Source organism: Orbicella franksi, chromosome 11 (genome assembly GCF_964199315.1).
Source record: "Orbicella franksi chromosome 11, jaOrbFran1.1, whole genome shotgun sequence".
Lineage (NCBI taxonomy): Eukaryota > Metazoa > Cnidaria > Anthozoa > Scleractinia > Merulinidae > Orbicella > Orbicella franksi.
The window spans coordinates 12,192,281-12,210,450 of NC_138155.1; the positions used below are offsets into that span (position 1 = coordinate 12,192,281).

Sequence of the window (18,170 nt, forward strand, 5' to 3'; positions counted from 1 at the left end):
AAATAACTGTGAACTTTTTGTTGTTTCAGGATGGCGGCTAAGAAAGCAGTTCTTCTTAATAAAACCTACAGATCCTACCAAGAAAGATATCAGAAATATTCTTACATGGGTATGAAATTTGATTTCTGAAAAAAGTAAAAGTTCTGATCTCTAGATAATTTTTTTTTTCGAGAGGGAGGGTGGTGGATAACTTGAAATTTTCATGGATATACTCTTGAAATACATACATTAGATCTGCATTACATACAGTTATAATATTATTATGGATAATTATATAGTAAAGTTTTGTCTCCTGTTTTCCTCTTTTAGACAGACTATGGTCCAGAGTTTTGTTTGGATGAGAAAGACCTGGAAGCAATATTAAAATTGATGACCTCTTTACAGGTAAATTGAGAAAGATATTTTTGCGCTGATTACACGTAATACATATTCTGGGAACAGTAAGGACAATCCGCTGTTGTTTCTCTTTTTGGCAATGAACTTAAAACAGTAGAAAGCATTCTACAAATTATATTCTGTTTACACAAAGTTGCACTATTTTTGACAAATTAATGATTTCATTTAATTTTCCTTGTAGTTTGTTGTATAATTGAATAATAGCATTTGCTCAGGTTATTAGAGAGGATAAAAAGCATTTTATAAAGTTAATATTACTTGATAATGAGTTAAGTAAATGATTGAAATGAATCTTGACTAGTAATTAATATAGGAATTATTTTTACATCTCAGGATATGTACATGTAAGAACTGTCTGCATATGGGAAAACACATTTAAGCAGTGCACTTAATACAGCATAATTGCTATCTATGTAGTAATTTTAATAAATATGTAAGGCGCTGTTGAATATTTTCATTGAAACAGCACGGTATAAATTTTTACGTCATTATTTTATTTATTACAGTATTAGTATCAAATTAGAGCATTTAGCCAACTACATAATAGCAAATTTTACTGGAACAAAATTGAGTTAAATTACTTTTTGTTATTGATATTTTTCAGCATCCTTATATATGCCCACCATCATTTACCACAATTAATTCAGAAGGAGTCATAATTGTGAGGAATTTTACGCCGAATGGAACACTAAGGGATTGCCTGTGTAAGGTACACGTACAACTTACATTATTTTTGTTTAACATAGTGTATTTATTTGCTCATCTCAGTTATTTCTATTATTTTATTTCAGTTAATTTTTGATCTCAACTATCGTGGTTTGTTTTCTTTGTGTTAATTGACTTTTTAAAATTATTTAATCTCTAGTCAATAACTTGATCAGTGTATTACATGTACGTACTGTCTAGGCATAAATTGAAAAAAGGGTAACTAACTTGTAGAAAATGTATTTCAATCTTCTTTGTTAATAGTGTATTATTTTAGGTTGATATTTAAGTGTCACAGTGGTAAAAAAATCACTCACCTTGTTAATCTTGGAATCTCCAGAATTCTTTTTTAGTACATATATGTATGAACTCATACTGATTGTACATGTACACTGTATGCCAAAGTCAAAAATATTTATTATTAAATAATAATATTTAATATGAATGCTAAATATTAATTGTTTTCACTGCTCCCTATAAACGTTCCTTGATTCTATATTGTAATTGCTTGCATTTCCACTAAACTAATACCAATGAGTAAATTAATGGAAGGGTTTTCAGGTGAGTGTCATGAAACCAAAACCAAACCAATAACTTACATGCACCAATTACACTACTCAGTCAATCTCAAGCTGTGGTAAAACCAAAACCAAAACCAAAACCAAAGTAATTGCCTGATTACTTTCAACACTCAATTGAAAACCGCTCTAAATACTACCAATACTACCGGTATGTACATGTAACATGTTTTAACCAACATAAGGTTAGGCTTGTTTTTGAATCCCTCCATTGCGTATCAATGATCAAAATTTTTATTAGCTGTTTTTAATGTTTCAGGCAAAACCAAAACTAAATCAACTTAAGAAATATGGAAATCCAAAGTCTAGAGCTGTCTTACATGAACAGAACATTCAGCTTTTTGGAAGACAGATCTTAGAGGTGAGCATACATACAAAATTTGTGTTCAAATTAATGTACAATTCAATATACTGTATTATAATAAAGTATGATGTAATAGGCTTGTAGCAATGTAGTCTAATTGAAATTAATGCATTTGTGCTTTATCCTAAAATAGCACTTTATTAGCTAGAGAAAGTATGACAGTGTATCTTTATCCCAAAATATTTGTCATAGTCGAGGAAAAGGTTGTTGTTGTTCATCGTGGTAGATGCAATAATAAAATGTATTATCGTTTGTCACACGATGTAGTCACTTTAGATGTAGATCGCGACGTTTCGACTGCTTACTGCTAGTCTTCTTTAGGTGATAAGGTCGACTGATTGCACGGTATCATTTATATCACAAAGGTCGGCTGTGATTGGTGAATTTCGATCCTCCTATTGTTCCATTGTTCCGACGAGTAGCTGTTCCCTCAGTGGTCCGCTGTTGTACCGTTCTCCTGTTGTTGTGTTTTTTGATCGTGGGCATCCATGCTTCAGGAATTTCAATTCCACTATCCCTGTTGATGTTATTAGGGTGAAGTCTTATGTGGATAGCTTCCTTGATCCTACGTGTGTACCAGTGAGGATCTCGATCAATAAACTTGACCTCATTCCAGATAGGATAGTGGCCGGTCTCGTGGGTGTGTTCAGAAACGGCGGAGGTCTGGGTACGGGCGAGTCGTATATCCCTGTCGTGTTCTTTGATCCTCTCCTGCATAGATCTCCCTGTTTCTCCGATGTAGACTTTGCCGCACTCACAGGGAATCCTGTAAGCAACACCATCTTGTTTAGCCGGGTTGACGGTGTCCTTTGGTCGCACTAAGTGTGACCGAAGTGTCGTGTCGGACTTGAAGACGGTGCGAATGCCTTGTTGTTCTAGGCAGCGGCGGAGAGACTCCGAAACTCCTTGGACATAAGGTAAAACGGCGGTGGATTTAAATTCCGTGACGGGCTCTCCTCTTGGGGTTGTTCGTGCCTTTGTGATCTTCTGTACAAACGAGGAGGGATATCCGTTAGAAACAATTACAGATGACAGATGTTTCTTCTCTCCAGCGATATACGGATGGTTTGGTCACGAGACGTTTAGCACGGTCGTACAGACACTTCACAATACCGCGCTTTACTGACTGAGGGTGGTGTCAATCATACGCTAGGTACTGATCAGTATGTGTTGGTTTCCTGTAGACACTGGTGGTAAGGCGGCCATCAGGTTCTCTATAAACTGACGTGTCGAGAAAGGCGATCTTGCTGTTATTCTCGATCTCCATGGTGAAACGGATTGATGGTTGTTGACTGTTTAGATGTTGCAGGAAGACGTCAACTCTGTCCCGATCCAGGATGGTGAAAGTATCATCTACGCAGCGTTTCCAGATCTTAGGCTTGCAAGGTGCGGACTCTATTGCTTGTTCTTCAAATATCTCCATGTAGAGATTAGCAATAACCGCTGATACAGGGCTCCCCATGGCTGCGCCGTCTTGTTGTTCGTAAATCGATCCGTTGTATTGGAAGTACGTAGATCTTAATACGAAATCCAAGAGGTCCGCGATTTGAACTGGTGTAAGTGTCGTGCGGTCAGCCTTATCGCCTGAAGAAAACTAGCAGTAAGCAGTCGAAACGTCGCGATCTACATCTAAAGTGACTACATCGTGTGACAAACGATAATACATTTTATTAATATTTGTCATAGCTGTCTTGTTGAATAGTTAGATAAGACACTTGACTAGATGTACAGCTGTATTTATTAGCTTTGCTTGCAAACAGAGATTCCTGTAAATGAGAAATTGTTTTATTTCACATGACATTCTGGTACACTAATAATACATATATATGTACAACTGTAGCTTACTTTACAACAGCAAGCAGTTCAACACCACTTGATGGGTCGGACTAAATTTACAGCCTGTTGGCTCAGTCTGAGAGTCTACATTACCTTTGGTATTGTTCTTTATTTTTCAGGCATTAAAATTTTTACATGAGAAAGGGATTCCCTATGGTTAGTATTGTCGGTGGGGTCACTCCTTTTAATGAATTTGTCTCCAATGCAGTGACAGGTGCAGTGTATCATATCTTGAGAAACCTTAAACAATTCAAATTTGCCTAACAAAACAAGTGCATACATGTACTGTATGCATTAACCACTGACTGCATAGTGATGATTAATCTTTAAATTCAGATATTTTTTGGACTAAAAAAATATAACAAAAAATATTTTACGATAACTGCAGAAATTATCGCACGCCCAGTGGCTAATTTTTATTCTCAATAAGCAGACAGACACATGAATTTATAATTTATGCGATGCGTCAACGAGCGAGAGCAGACAATTTGACAATTTGTTATCGTAAAAAACAAATTGATGTCAGTTTTTAATGCATCTGCCCTGTTATTGACAATGAATTTCGTCATAACATTGTTTAAGTAGTCTGTGAATCCACGAGGCCATCAGCCACTTTGACAATGTTATGACGAAATTCATGATCAATAACAGGACAGACGTATGAAATACTCTTCATTTTTCTACACTTATTTTATTTTTATCCGTTTTATGTTTATTTTTATCCGTTTAACGGTAAGGAGTTAGTGGACGTTTTCGCTTTCCCGGTCACAATTATATAGGAGAACCGTAACAATAGTTTTTACCGTTGCAGGTCATTTACATACAGGAAATATTGTCTTGGAAGGAAATGTGTGTAGGTAGGTCGGCAAAACCCTCAGGCTGGTCACTTCGTAAGGTTCTTTTCTAACACAGCAGCTAGATTATAATATTATTTTGCTTCATATTGAGTCACTGTAGTATCCCTGACGAAAATGGTAAAAAAAGAAAGAGACCTAGCTGTGGATTCTTTGTTTTGTTTATTCATAAAATGTGGCGTAGAGACAAGGTCGATTGATAAACTCTTTTATTAACCTTTTTCTGCCTTCTTCTCTACAAATGTAGATTACTAGAAATTGAGAATGGCTTGATGGGTATCCCGTCCATTCACAGACACCGCTATGTTCCCATGAAAAAAATACAGGTACATGTTAACTAACATGACTTTATATTATTAATTAACCTATTTACTTTTTAACGAATGGAACTCTGTTTCTAAGATTACAGGTATATCTACCCATGCACAGAAGAATCTCGCCAATGCCCCTTGTCGATTCTTAGAAACATATTAAATACAAAATGTTTTGTTTTTATTGTTGAGTAACTGCAAGATTTGTAACTGTTTCATTTTGCATGTAGACTGCAGTAGTTCCCCTTTTGTCTTGACATGGAAAGTCGTAAAATTCAGAACAGAAGTACATGTAATTTATCTTTCATCTCGGTACCTTGACTCCCCGTGGGATTAACGAACGTTTTTCATTCACACTTGCAATTTTTATCGTCATGTTTCCTCCATAGCATAACTCTGTACTCCACTTAATAAATACTCATACATGTGTACAACCCACAGTCCCTTTCTTTTCTCTGACGTAAGGTTAACGCTCAAAACGTTATCTTCGCATACTCACCACAGCAGTTAACTTGCCTTTATCAACTTCAACATCGATAAATTGCCAAGTATTGTTTCATTTGCCCACCCACGCAGTCCAACAATTCCTTCAGGAACTAATACCTTTACCCTTTGGTCTTAGTTTTTCAAGAAAAAAGAAACAGGCTTTGCACTGCAATATTTTCCTCTATTTTTTTTTTTTTTATTGTAGCCTGCGATGAACTAGCATCCCATCCCGGCAGACAGAGGCAGCGATACCCCAAATCACCTCACACTTCGGTTCATGTTGTTTCTTAAAGCAGATTATCTTCTCTCGTTTTAGGAAAAGGAAGCTGAAGACGTTTACTGTTTTGCTCATGTGTTATACGAGATGGCTTTTGGTGATGCATTGCGTAGCAGCACATTGCATGATGTACCTCCTAACTGCCCATCTCAACTCAGTAAGTGTGCATTAACCTTGTAAAACTCTTCAGAAAATTCAGAGTGGTGACGGTTTTCCTTTAGTTATAGGTACTGAATGTGACCTACTGTGATTTAGAGGGGTAAGTTTCTAAAGAAACTGTGGTGCTGCGTCGGTGGGGAGTATAACAAGATAATTTGGTTTTATCAACTGGGTTGATAATGTGAATTGGCCACCGTAAAGAGATTCGAAAGCTGACGTTTCGAGCGTTAGCCCTTCGTCGGAGCGAATCGTTGAATTGTGGGTTGTGTTTAGTTTATATACAGAAAGATGGAGCTACGCTATTGGTTGGTGCATGGTAACGTGAAAAACAACAGAATTAAATTAGTTGAATAAAAAGCGTCCGTTGATACCGTGAGGATTAAGAGTGTCGATTTGAAAAATAAATTTTTGTTCTAGAGGTTTGCGGCTTTCCGTGCTTCCTTGATACAGGGAAAGGCCGCAGACTGCCATATGTTGCTTAGAATGATTGGGGAGATTAAAGTGTCTCGCGACCAGTTTAGATGCGTTTTTGTCGTCTTTCTGTACATCACGAAGCTGTTCTCGGAATCGGTCGCCGAGTCGTCTCACTGTTTCGCCGAGGTAGAACTTTTTGCAAAGAGTGCAAGTTATGCAGTAGATGACATTGGCTGAGGTACAGGTGAAATGATCACTGATCATGATGGATCGCTTGGGTCCCGATATTTTCTCAACGTTGCGAATGAAAGGACGTGCTTTGCATCGTGCCTGTGCGCATTTAAAAATTCCGGGTTGATCACGGTTTTGGAATGCACTTCTGACTAAAAAGTTACCTATGTTTTTGTTGCGTTTGAATGAAATTAATGGAGGTTGCGAAAAGATTCTACCAGTATCGGGATCATTTTGAAGTAATTTAAAGTCTTTTAGAATGATGGATTTTACTGCGTGGTTGTGAGGGTGAAATGTGAGGGTGACTTACACTAGTGCAAAATTTTGTAGTTGTAGTACGATGGAGGCCTAGGTGATGGCTGGTCTGTTGACCTCTGGGTGAATCAATGCAAGTTCGAACATGGGCCTGAGAAAGACGTGTACTTAACTTTGACGTCCAGAACAGTTCCTCTCTCCCCGTCAAGGACTTCATTAATGCGTGCCAATGAACTTTTAGTGAAACGTGACAAAATATGGGAGGTTTAGAACTCCTTTCAAGGCTAACAATTCTTTTGTGATACTTAGAAACACATGTAGAACAAAGCTTGTAGTCATTTTCTTTGTTGTTGTTGTGAGCACAAAACGTTTTGGTGAACCCTTTACTTGGTACATGTGATGTTTTAATCTACAGGATCAGTTTTGTTGTCGATTTTAAGCGATGAGGCGTGTAACAAGACAGGTCTTCCGTCGGTTTCTGATCTTCTTGCTAATCCGTAAGTAACTGCAATGTTCTTTGATGATTTTTTCCCTTTTTTTTCGTTATTCTGGGACTACATGTATACATATCTCTTTTATTAAAGCCAGTGTGTAGAAAAGCCATACACGGTGCCTGCCAAGAATCATTCAAAGCGTAGCGTCCAATTATGTTTACTAGTTAGGTTAGTGTACTCATAAAGTGAAAAGTACTTTCAGTGCAACGAAAGCCCTGGAGCCCTGTTTTGTGGATTTTGGAGCCCTTTAAAAGAGTTTTGTACTTTATAACCAGGTCTCTAGGTACCATACAAGTACATATACTGCGAAAGGAATACTTCTTCTACATACCCTCTTAAATATCAAAGGCCAGGGATAAAATATTTTGTTAAGTCATCATCATCATTTTTTTTTTAACAGGTTTTTTACAGCAATAGACCTCCCTTCCAATGATAAGCCTCAGCTTAAGGTAAATAACTTAAAGGAGAAGGTCACTCCAAAAAACGTATGTTTTTTGTCAACGCTGATAAAAACTTTGCACTAAGTTTAGCTACTCACAGAAGTTTCAGCTTCTAAAGTGCAGGTGTTCCTTGTGAAATTCGTCTCCAAATTCGAACATCGTTGCCGCCATTTTGAACAGTACTCAGCACCCAGGCCGCGTTTTCGTGACGTAATTTCGTCCGAGAGATGGCTTCCGAGGAGGCTTTTAACTACCACTCTGCGTTATGGCTGCTCCTTAAGCCATATTATTTTGAGCCAAACATGCTCTAAACTCCACAATGATAGCATCGAAGATAGTGAAATGGAAAATCGCTTGGGAAAAAATGGATTTTGCTGACCATGTGAAGGATGCCAAGTCAGTTGCGGGTTTTTCTCCTTGCCGCCAATTTCGAGTCGGACCGAATGACGTCACATAAACACAGCCTGGCTGCCAAGACAGTTTCAAAATGGCGACCTCCGAAGTCGATCTTTCAAGACGAATTTCTTCAGGATAGCGGGCACTTCAGAGGCTGAAACTTCGGTGAGTGTTATAGCTGAATGTTTACTTGCTATAGGCGAAAACTAAAAAGTAAGCTTTCTGGAGTGACCTTCTCCTTTAACTGTTGGAGTCCAATATAATTGAGATCAAGCGAAAAACGGCGATGTATTACAAATGTTTTTAGTTGGAGTTCAGTTACACTCTTTGGTCTACGTAGGCATGGGAGAACTACTGTACAGAACGATTACAAAAAAGAAAGACATATACATTGTATGTGGTAAATCGTGCAATTGTTCTCTCCAACGACACGTTAGGCGAGTTTGATTTTAATTTCTTTACGCGAACAAAATTTTCTTTGAGCAAAAGTCTGTCGGGTGTGGTTTTGTAGTCGATGTCTTGATTGTTTTAATTTACGCTTTAATGAATTTAAAAATTAATTAAAGCGTAAATTGCCTTCTTTTTACTTATCAGTCTTACAGTGGACAGTGAAACCGTTTCACTTCTGGTGAGAAATAATTCAACAGTGTCTTGTTTCCTGTATGGGTGGTAACCGATGTAATTTGTGATAACCGGTATTGACATAAATTAATATTTTATCGACACGGAGCAATGAGCTGGGTGCGAGCCTAGTTCGTGAAGACTCATGGTTAGTGCTTTTGTGAAAAGAGACGGTTGAGAAACTTGAGACATTCTACGGTCAGCCTTGCCACTCGCAGCTTCGGAAAAGGTTTATTTTTGGTTCTAGTGTTGTGTGAATAGTGTCATCTTATTTATCTTTCACTCTGTTGTTTATATAATAACCTTAAACCCCAAAGGTAGCGCTACTGCATTTGGTCGGGGGTACACGGTCCCTATTTTTCCTAATTTGATAAAGGTTTTTGGGGTTTACGTGTCCGGTTTGGCCCATGTTACGTCTTATTTGATGTATCTTTTATCCACTTTGTTGTAACAATATTGTCTCAATTAAAACATATCTTGGGCTTGGCTGACCAACGCGCAGATGCCCCGTAACCTTTTGGCTGTGTTCAGTTTTGTAGTGGAGGCAAAATCGCTTTTGTCTTGTAAATGTAGCCGCCTGTAATCCTTCACATACAGTGGAAACCTCTACTTACAGTTCTAACCTACAGTGTCTTACCTTTGTTGATTTAAGATCTCAAGTAAATTAAAAGAAGCTATTAAAACTGCTAAAGAACGCGCGGAGACCAAACTGAAGGAGGATCAGAAAATGGTAATAGATAAACTGTATTCAATCTGTTTGAATCCCTGTTTTGTTTACGTTGGGCTTCTAAAGTCCATTTTATTAAATTAATTATTTATAAATTATTGATTATTGATTATGTTTCTTTTTTTAACCAGCTGCGGCAGTTCCGTAGAGCATCGAAAGCGCATGCCCATCATATGTCAGAGGAAGAAAAGAAGAAGAGGAAAAAGTCGGCAAAGAAGGTGGAAATATCTTGATCTTGTTTTCTATTCCTCTTGGCTTTCTACGGCTACTATCAATACCAACTGTCTCACCATTAGTTTTAGAACAAGAACTGCCCTTTTTTTCTCTCTTGGTTATTTTTGGAAGTCAGACTGAGGACTGGACAGACAGACAGACAGATAGATAAGAGCTGGGCAAACATATTGGTTTTTATACCATGCCTTACAGCCAGTCAGAATACAGGAACGCCTTCGTATACTCGACTGTATTACACCCGACCTTCCAATTGTGCACAGCACGTATGTCGCATTGATTCTGTCCACCACGGGATTTTCTAAGGCATGGTATAAAATAGTTGAGCAATTTTTTTCTCGTGGCACACCTTATGTAATATCCCACTTGTAACTTGTATTTTCTTGGTATACACACTTGCCTTTAATGCTCGTATGTATACCTAGAAAATACAAGTGACTCGTGGGATATTCCATGGTATGCCACTCGAAAGCGTTGTATTACTAGCTTAAATTGTATGAAGCAACAAAGCAAAAACGTAGGCACGTAAGGCGTGCAAGAGCTTAGCTTTATGGTGGCAAAACACGATACGTAGACTGTCTATTGGGTGTTAGGAGAAGACTGACTACCTATTTCCATTGGTTAGGATCCCAGACAGTAAGGTTAAAGCTTGTCCCGACTGTTTAATCGTAAATCTTGAGGCCTTCAGGTTTACTTAGTTTCACTTTTTGGTTGTTGTAGTCAAGTCAATGAGCTGGTTTTGCGTGCCGGAAAGAGGAGAAAAAGGCCTGAAATGTTTCGCCCCTAACACAGACAACAAAGTTTGCTTATCTACAAGGCCTGACAAAGCTGTATTGGCTTCGTTTGACGAGAACGTGTAATATAGCGTCCTGCAATTGATACAAAGTATCGTGACTGCATTGCTAGTGATCACAAACAGGGAATTTTTTTTTCTCCGCTGAGAAATAAGTTATATCCTTATGCAAACCTGCCCTATTATTTTGGGACTGGTTTGGTCTCCATTTTAACTTTAACGCTCGTCAATGTTGTTCATGTAATGTATCAAACACGAGAAATGGTGTTTGGCCACTTTTCGAAGCACGGAAAAGAGAATTGAAAATACGACGCGTGGCGGACAAACTTTGAGGTGTTTTGAAATGTGGTCAATGTCTGTCCTTTTGTTGGCGTTTAATTGCATCAGAACATTGTAAAAGTACGTGTAGCTGTGCATATGTGGTGTGTTCAGTGTGTTAGAATGTAATTCAAAAAGCTTTAGTGCAATGTGAATTAAATCGTATATGTTCATTATTGATGGACGAATACATGCGAAAATTTATTCTTTATAATTTTGTAATAATTTAAGAAACGCTTTCAGAGAAATTCAAATCAAACATTTACTGTAAGTTATTTTTTGCCGCAAAGGACACATTTAAAATTAATTCAAATATGAAGTGCCTCCCAGCTTATTAAATATATACAGATCTTCATAGTAACTATTGAGTAGTAAAAGGCACTTACAAAGAAACGTGAAAATAAAAGAAAAATGCCAAGCTTCAACACAATTCAAACCAATGAAATTGTTAACTATGATCACACATGGTTGAAGAGAGTATGATATAAGAGAGTAATTCTGCCATACACGAGCCTCTTCAAAGGACAGTTTTTGAAATCTGTTTATAAACAAGGGACATTTTATAATAAAACCCCTTGATTGGTTCAACTGTTTTGTCACTTTTTGTTGTTTGTTTATTTGTTTTTATTGCGTCAGTTGTTCCACAGTGAAGTCGTCATCATCATTTTATTTGCCACTATATACAGTAACAATTTAGATAGGTCGAGGACATCTCCGAAAAAAAAAAAAAAAGAAAAGAAAAAAATCACCAGGCTGATAGCGGATGTCACCTCAACAGTTCTAATTTATAGCTAAACATTCGGCGTAACTTCATTAAGGTTTTTTCTGTTCTTGTTGAACCACTTATAGATACTGGCAAAGAATTCCAAATGACTTTGATATAGTTTCGTAAATTGCTCAAGATTTTTGCGGCAATGGTGTGATCGATAGTTACTAGCTGTTCTCGTGAAGTGACAGTAAAGAACGGAACAATAATACGCGAACGATCTGCATGCTGCCACGAGTTAACAGGTCGCGAAATCTTCCGACTTGACAAATACAAAAGCTGCCATGGGTTACAAGACTGATATAGATCTCAGAAAATTATCACAAGGCAATATATGAGTTGTTTTCTTAAAGGGGCTACGTCACGGTTTGCGCATCTTGAAAAGTTTAGCCTAAATTTTTCAAGTTCGTCGTCTGTAATCCGTGTCAATCTTCTCCATCCTTAACCATCCTTGTTCCTTTATGGTTTATTATTATCTCTTTGGTGTTTTTTTTTTATCTCAGTCAACTACTATTTTCAGGTTTCTTTTGATTTAAAGTTGATTTTGTAACCGGACAAAAATAACTCTAAGTACAGTGACTGGGCTCCTTAAATTCATCTCTTGATATGGGTTTGTTTGTTGTAATTGAGATCGTCTCTCCTCTCCCTCCCCTCCCTCCAACCTTGGTCATTTCGGTCTCCTGTGAGTGGTTTGTTTTCTTCGTTTTCTCGCAGCTGCAGAAAGAGGCTTCATTGTCAGACACGACTCAACCGTCAGGTAACATTCTATGCATTTTTTTCAAACTTCTATCTATTTGATAGCATAATGTGGAGCAGGAAAAAAAATGTTTATTGGATTTTACTCTCAACTGTAGCTCTAAAACTTAACAGACGATCAGCTTAAATTATGGAATCTCTCAACTGTTACAACTTGCAATGTGAAATAATATTGTTGGGGCTCATGTTTTTTCGTCAGCAGACAAAGCTTAGAGAAGTGTCCTGATGTAAAAATAGCTGAAGAAAAAGTTGTATTTACCTTCAGTTTCTTCAGTCCTCTAAAGTCTTGGCGAAACTGCAATAATTATATACACAAGTTTTATCTTTACACCACGTTTTTGGTGAAAATATTCAAGACTTCCATTACATGTAAACATCATACTCTATTAGTTATCAGCGACTGCACACGGTGGCCGAACACAGTTTTCGCGCGCGCTTTTGCTGATGCAATTCAGCGCGCGCACAAGGATTGGAAAAAACAAACATGCCGTCAATAGAGCGATCATTTTATTTACTCGACACCAGCACTATCTGTGTTATTTTTCTCTATAACTGAACGCAGTGTATTGATGGCTTAAGTCTTTGGTTACAAGGATATGTTAGCCGAAAAGGTAACGATGCAAAGAACCCAGCAATTCTCAGCTTCTTCTTTGTTACCGAAAGAACCCAGTTAAATGCAGCGCATGCGTAGTAAGTCAAAATATTGCAATTGAATGAAAAATTGCACTCTTGGAAATACGCCTATTTCTCGAGAACCACTCATTAGAATTTCAGGAAATTTGGCACGAAAATACTATAGGAAATAAGTACCTGAATTATTGAAAATAATTGCACTTGAACAAAGGAAATTCTAGATATTCCAGTGAACCCTCAACAAGGGATAATTAAAGATCTCTGTTAAATTATTAGCAAAATGGTGTTAACTTGTGAGAATCATTACAAGCTTGTTGCATGCAAATTATAAAGAAAATCTAATGACTCGATTTTCTACAAATAAACAAAACCGATTTTAAAGGCCTGTTTATATTTATTCATGTTGCCATGACAACGGCACATACGTCAGCTTAACCATCAAAAAACCAAAGTTTGTGTTGTTAACTTGCTTGCTGCTATTTTTTGGCGACCGAGGGATCAAGGGTTTTAGAGAAAAAGGTGAATGAAACACAGGTATCAAAAACTGTGTTCAGCCACCTTAAGCCCATATTATGGATGAAATCCTCTACAGATAACTAAGAACTTATTTAATCACGTAATCTTTCCGTGGGGATGAAACATTGCGTGACGGGCCGAGCATGTCTGCATAGGGGACTGGTGCTCCATAACCCCGTTTTCATTTAGGTCGTCACGCAATGCTCCACTGAGGAGCGTTGTGTGACAATCAAAATTGGCTGTGAAAGAGAGTTCCTCATTGCTTCATCGATAGGCGTTGTAACATGAAAACATGTCCATCCGAGGAGCCTGAGTACTAAAAGCCACAGACAAGTGGTTTGTCGTATGTGTTGGGCCTTCTTTGCTTAGTTCCTGTACGGCTTTCTCCCAAGCCTTCGCGGTCAATTGATTTTGGTGGCGTTTTCCCCGGAGTCCTCTTTACGCCTCGGGCCACGTGACCCGAAAACTATTGACTGAGGCAAAATATCGAGGCCTCGCAAATAGGAAAGGGCCTTCTCACCATGGCAAAGGAAACTCACAGTAAACTACCTGTTGCTGCCTTTAGCTGTATGTCGGGTTTTCTTTCTTTTATAGTGCTTAAATTAATTTGCTGTTGTTTGAGTTTTGTGTTACGTTGTCTTTTTTTTGTAGCCGCTGCCCGTCCGCCATCTTCGCCTGCGCCCGTTTCACCGCGGACTCCAACCTCTGGTGTGTGTAAGAGCTTATCTATATCCCAGCTAGACTTGATTATAATAAATTAGGGAGTCGTTGAAGGGACATTATCACGACGACTGCTAAAATTATGACTGAGCAGTTGAACTCGAATTGCTCCAAAAGCTCGAAAATGAGGATATCAAGTGAATTGTTGAAGGGATGCTAACTTGTAATTAGTTTTTATGCATTTTTTTCAAGACATATGGTTTGGAAAACTCTGCCATACTTTTTCAATTTGACATCACAGCCCTTTATGCATGTATGACTCCTTAAATACTCCCTTCGTAGCTTCAGTCCAATTGTATAGTAATTTTTAACAAAGCAAGACTGATATATTTAGGTCTTGGCTTGTCGAAGTCCTGATCTTGATAGTACCTCTGCAAAGTGTAGTGCTGTGTTTAAGAGAAACAGACCAGCAACCTTCTTAGCTTCATGCTTGCCTCGACAAGCAGCGCACATGACACTAGTCACATTGACCTTTCCCATGTCAGTCCGTGCGAACAGGGAAAGTCTTTTAAAACAGTACTATTTCCACATTGTGCATTCTTACCAATTTAAAATGGCGCTACCCAGTGTGATTGAAAATAAACAAGTCGAGACCGAGAATGTTACCATTGTTGAAACTAAGTTCTAGTTTTTTACAACAAGGAGTGGTTTACAATATTTCGGTTCTATTTCAGAGTCAGTCATCAAATTAATTTCGAAACAAGTTGACACCTTATACATAAACGCTAATAGACCATTTCAGGTTGCCTTTTGCCTCTGTTCCGTGCAGAACTTTTCTCATGAAAATGAGTGACTTGCACTTGAAAATGAAATTACAAATGAAACGCTTATTCATAACAATGGTTTTGCACCAAGACTCGTTTTGACACAGAGACAAACGGCAACTCGCAAATGGCCTATAAGGCGATATTACATGAGGCTATCTACATCGAAAAGTCGGCTAAAATTTAGTATTGATTATAGAGAATCAAACCCTCTGGAGAGTTACATCTTTTTCTATGATTGCGTTATGCATTATTGGCTGTCCCCTTGTTTTGATCAATATTAAGTGACTCTAAATTAGAGTCAAAATATTGTGAACCTTTCTTTATTGTAATAAACCAGAACTTTCAACAATGATAAACATCCTTGATCTCGTCTTGTTTATATTCTATTCCAAATTGTCCGACGGCTGTGGATTTCAGTGTAAACGATGCACCAGGTTTTCATATTGTTGTGTATATTGAATGCCCATCTCTGATGCAGTTTAAGTTACGCCTGGTTGCTTGTAAAATAAGCTATCACACTAGGCATAAAGCGGTTTTCAATTGAGTGCTAAAACTAATCAGGCAATTACTTTGGTTTTGGTTTCACTACTGTTTGAGATTGGCTGAATAGACTAATTGGTGAGTAATTGGTTTGGTTTTGGTTTTACAACTCTCAATTGAAAACCGCTCTATACTTCAAACGTACTGTTCATCTTTATTTCTGAATCGGGCGAGGACCGCTTGAGGGAAAACAAAACTGTTTTACTGGCACTACGTAAAAACGGCAGTTCATTACTCGTCGGTTGGTATTTCAGCTGGCAAAACTAGTCTTCGTCTGCTCAACGGCTATAAACTCAATATGCTTTAGTTCAGTTTATGCTCATTAGTATAAATTTTAATTATTTGCCTGTGACGTGTTTATTCTATTCTTGCCAACAGGTTCATCTTCTATTCCGCCTGCTCCCCAAGCTCCTGCTCCGCCGCCTGCTCCTTCCTCCCAGGCTCCCGCTAAGAAGACATCGCCCCCGCCAAAATCACAAGAACGAGGCGCCTTGTTAAACTCCATCTGCGACTTCAGAAAAGGCGGCTTGAAAAAGACGGTAACAAATGACAAGAGCAAGCCATTGATATAGAATAGTAGGTGTTTCACAAAGGTTTTATGTATTAGAAAATTTTTATGAAGTCAAATATATTTTCACTATCCATTAAAGAGATTTCTCTGTAGAAACTGTCACAGAACACGTTCGTGAAAGTTGTTATATATAAACACATTTGAGTCGCTAAAGGAAAAATGACGACTTTATATCAGTTTGTAGTAATACATTGCTAACTTGTTTGTGAACCAATACTTAAAACGTTACCAACCTTGTCTCGTCTGAGTTCAAAGAGTGAGCTCCAATACTCGTCGCGACATGTCATGTCGTCACGTCATGTCGTCACGTCATGTCGTCACGTCGTGACAACTTCGGCGTACTCTCGAGTAATCGCGCTGTTGTCTTATTGGCTACTGAAAATCGGAAACGTAACGAGTGTTAAACGATGATTTTGTCACAACAGCACTTGTTCTCCGAATAAATTAGGTATTAACTAATTTCCTTTTTGTGGTGGTTGTGTTTTAAGTCTTCACTCCCCCAGAATTGTGTCGTTTCTTTCGAGGAGTCGCTACTTTCGCTGTTAGTAACTTTACGTTTATTTATGTTGTTTAATTAACCTTACTTAAGTGACTCTATAGTCTGGCGATCGCCAATGAAAGTTTTCAAACTTATGGTGGTGTTCGCAAAAAAAAAGTGTGTTTAAGGTCAAGGAATTATGGTTTATTGTTACACTTAATGTTATTTTAATTCCTATTTCTGTTGAGTTCAAATGAAAATTTAGTTCTTGATATCGTATTAGGTCCATATTTCTAGAGCTGAAATAGTGCGCCTTAACGGCGAGTGAAAGTAAGGGCTTAAAACAAGATGAGAAATCTTACAACAGGCCTGATGCAAAGACTGCCATGTTGGCAGTCAAAACCAACTTGGAGTAACCATTCCAAGCAAAAATGACTTTTCGTAATAATATGACTCATAACATCTTTGACTCAGACGCAATTTTGGCAGATATTTAAAACATTATAAGGACAAGCTGATACGCTGGCCCCGGTTGTTCGAAGGCGAGGTTTGTTTTGTTAACACCTATCTGCTGGCTACTGATTTATACGGTGGATTGCGTTATCCAGCCTTGGGACAACTGGAGCTTGGTCTTGCGTATGACGTGTTTATTCCATTCTTGCCAACAGGTTCATCTTCCGTGATGGTTGACGAGGGCGCAGCCCTCGTCAACTATCATATAGCATATTCATATAGCATATATCATATAGCATATTCATATAAACTAGCATATTCGTTTTAAGAACATCAAATTTCCGCGGGGCAACTATCAGCCCATAGTTCCTCGACAGAAACACTCTATTGTTAAAATAGTGAATGAGACCCAAGATAGAGACCGTCAATATTCTTCGTTTTGGTGATCAAGCATAAATTTTAAAGAGTGTTTTTATTATTATTATTATTATTATTATTGTTGTTGTTGTTGTTGTTGTTGTTATTATTATTATTATTATTTTATACCTGAATAGGTAGTTCATCACCTGACAAATTTCAAGTCCAATTCACATATGCAGCATTTTCAGATCACTCCACGGCGGTCACGTTGATTTTCCCAAACAACCAACTTTCTTTGGTTTTTGGGAAATGTGTTCTTTTTTTAGGCAAAAATGCCCAGTTGTTTGGGAACACCGATATATGGCCACCGCGAAAATGCTCTATTATGCACGTCAACGTGGACTTGCATTTTCAGTTTGCTTTAATTCTGTTTTTTCTTGCTCTCCCTTTGTTAGTAGGACGTAATTGAACGTGTAACGTACATTTTGATGTAAAGTAATTACGCCACACGTGAAATGAATATAGGTAGTTTGTCAATAAAAAAAAATCAATTTGGATGTATGTCTGTCGGAAAAAAAAAAGGTGGACGTGGAATTTTAGTAGAATAATTATTAAAAGGACAGAAACAATCTCACCGTTTGCTACTGATTTACTATAGTTAAATATGTTAGTGTTATAGAGTGGCTTACTTCAGTTCATCACCCCGAGGGCCTGGTTAGCTCCT

At 37.8% G+C, this 18,170-nt stretch overlaps 1 protein-coding gene across 3 annotated transcripts in view; it reads left to right on the forward strand.

Moving 5' to 3' along the window:
- LOC145460291 (PX domain-containing protein kinase-like protein) overlaps positions 1 to 18,068 on the forward strand; it is a 23,361-nt gene extending 5,293 nt beyond the window's left edge. For 2 of the 3 annotated variants that reach the window (XM_081445046.1, XM_081445045.1), the window contains 15 exons: positions 30 to 109; positions 310 to 384; positions 1,001 to 1,105; positions 1,939 to 2,040; positions 3,999 to 4,035; positions 4,691 to 4,736; positions 4,981 to 5,059; positions 5,847 to 5,964; positions 7,282 to 7,363; positions 7,761 to 7,809; positions 9,470 to 9,547; positions 9,676 to 9,762; positions 12,367 to 12,409; positions 14,209 to 14,265; positions 15,963 to 18,068. In XM_081445046.1, the coding sequence (XP_081301172.1) occupies positions 30 to 109; positions 310 to 384; positions 1,001 to 1,105; positions 1,939 to 2,040; positions 3,999 to 4,035; positions 4,691 to 4,736; positions 4,981 to 5,059; positions 5,847 to 5,964; positions 7,282 to 7,363; positions 7,761 to 7,809; positions 9,470 to 9,547; positions 9,676 to 9,762; positions 12,367 to 12,409; positions 14,209 to 14,265; positions 15,963 to 16,156 (1,232 nt within the window). In that variant the 3' untranslated portion in view covers positions 16,157 to 18,068. The other variant, XM_081445047.1, reaches the window with a different exon arrangement.
- The last annotated feature ends 102 nt before the right edge of the window (positions 18,069 to 18,170 follow it).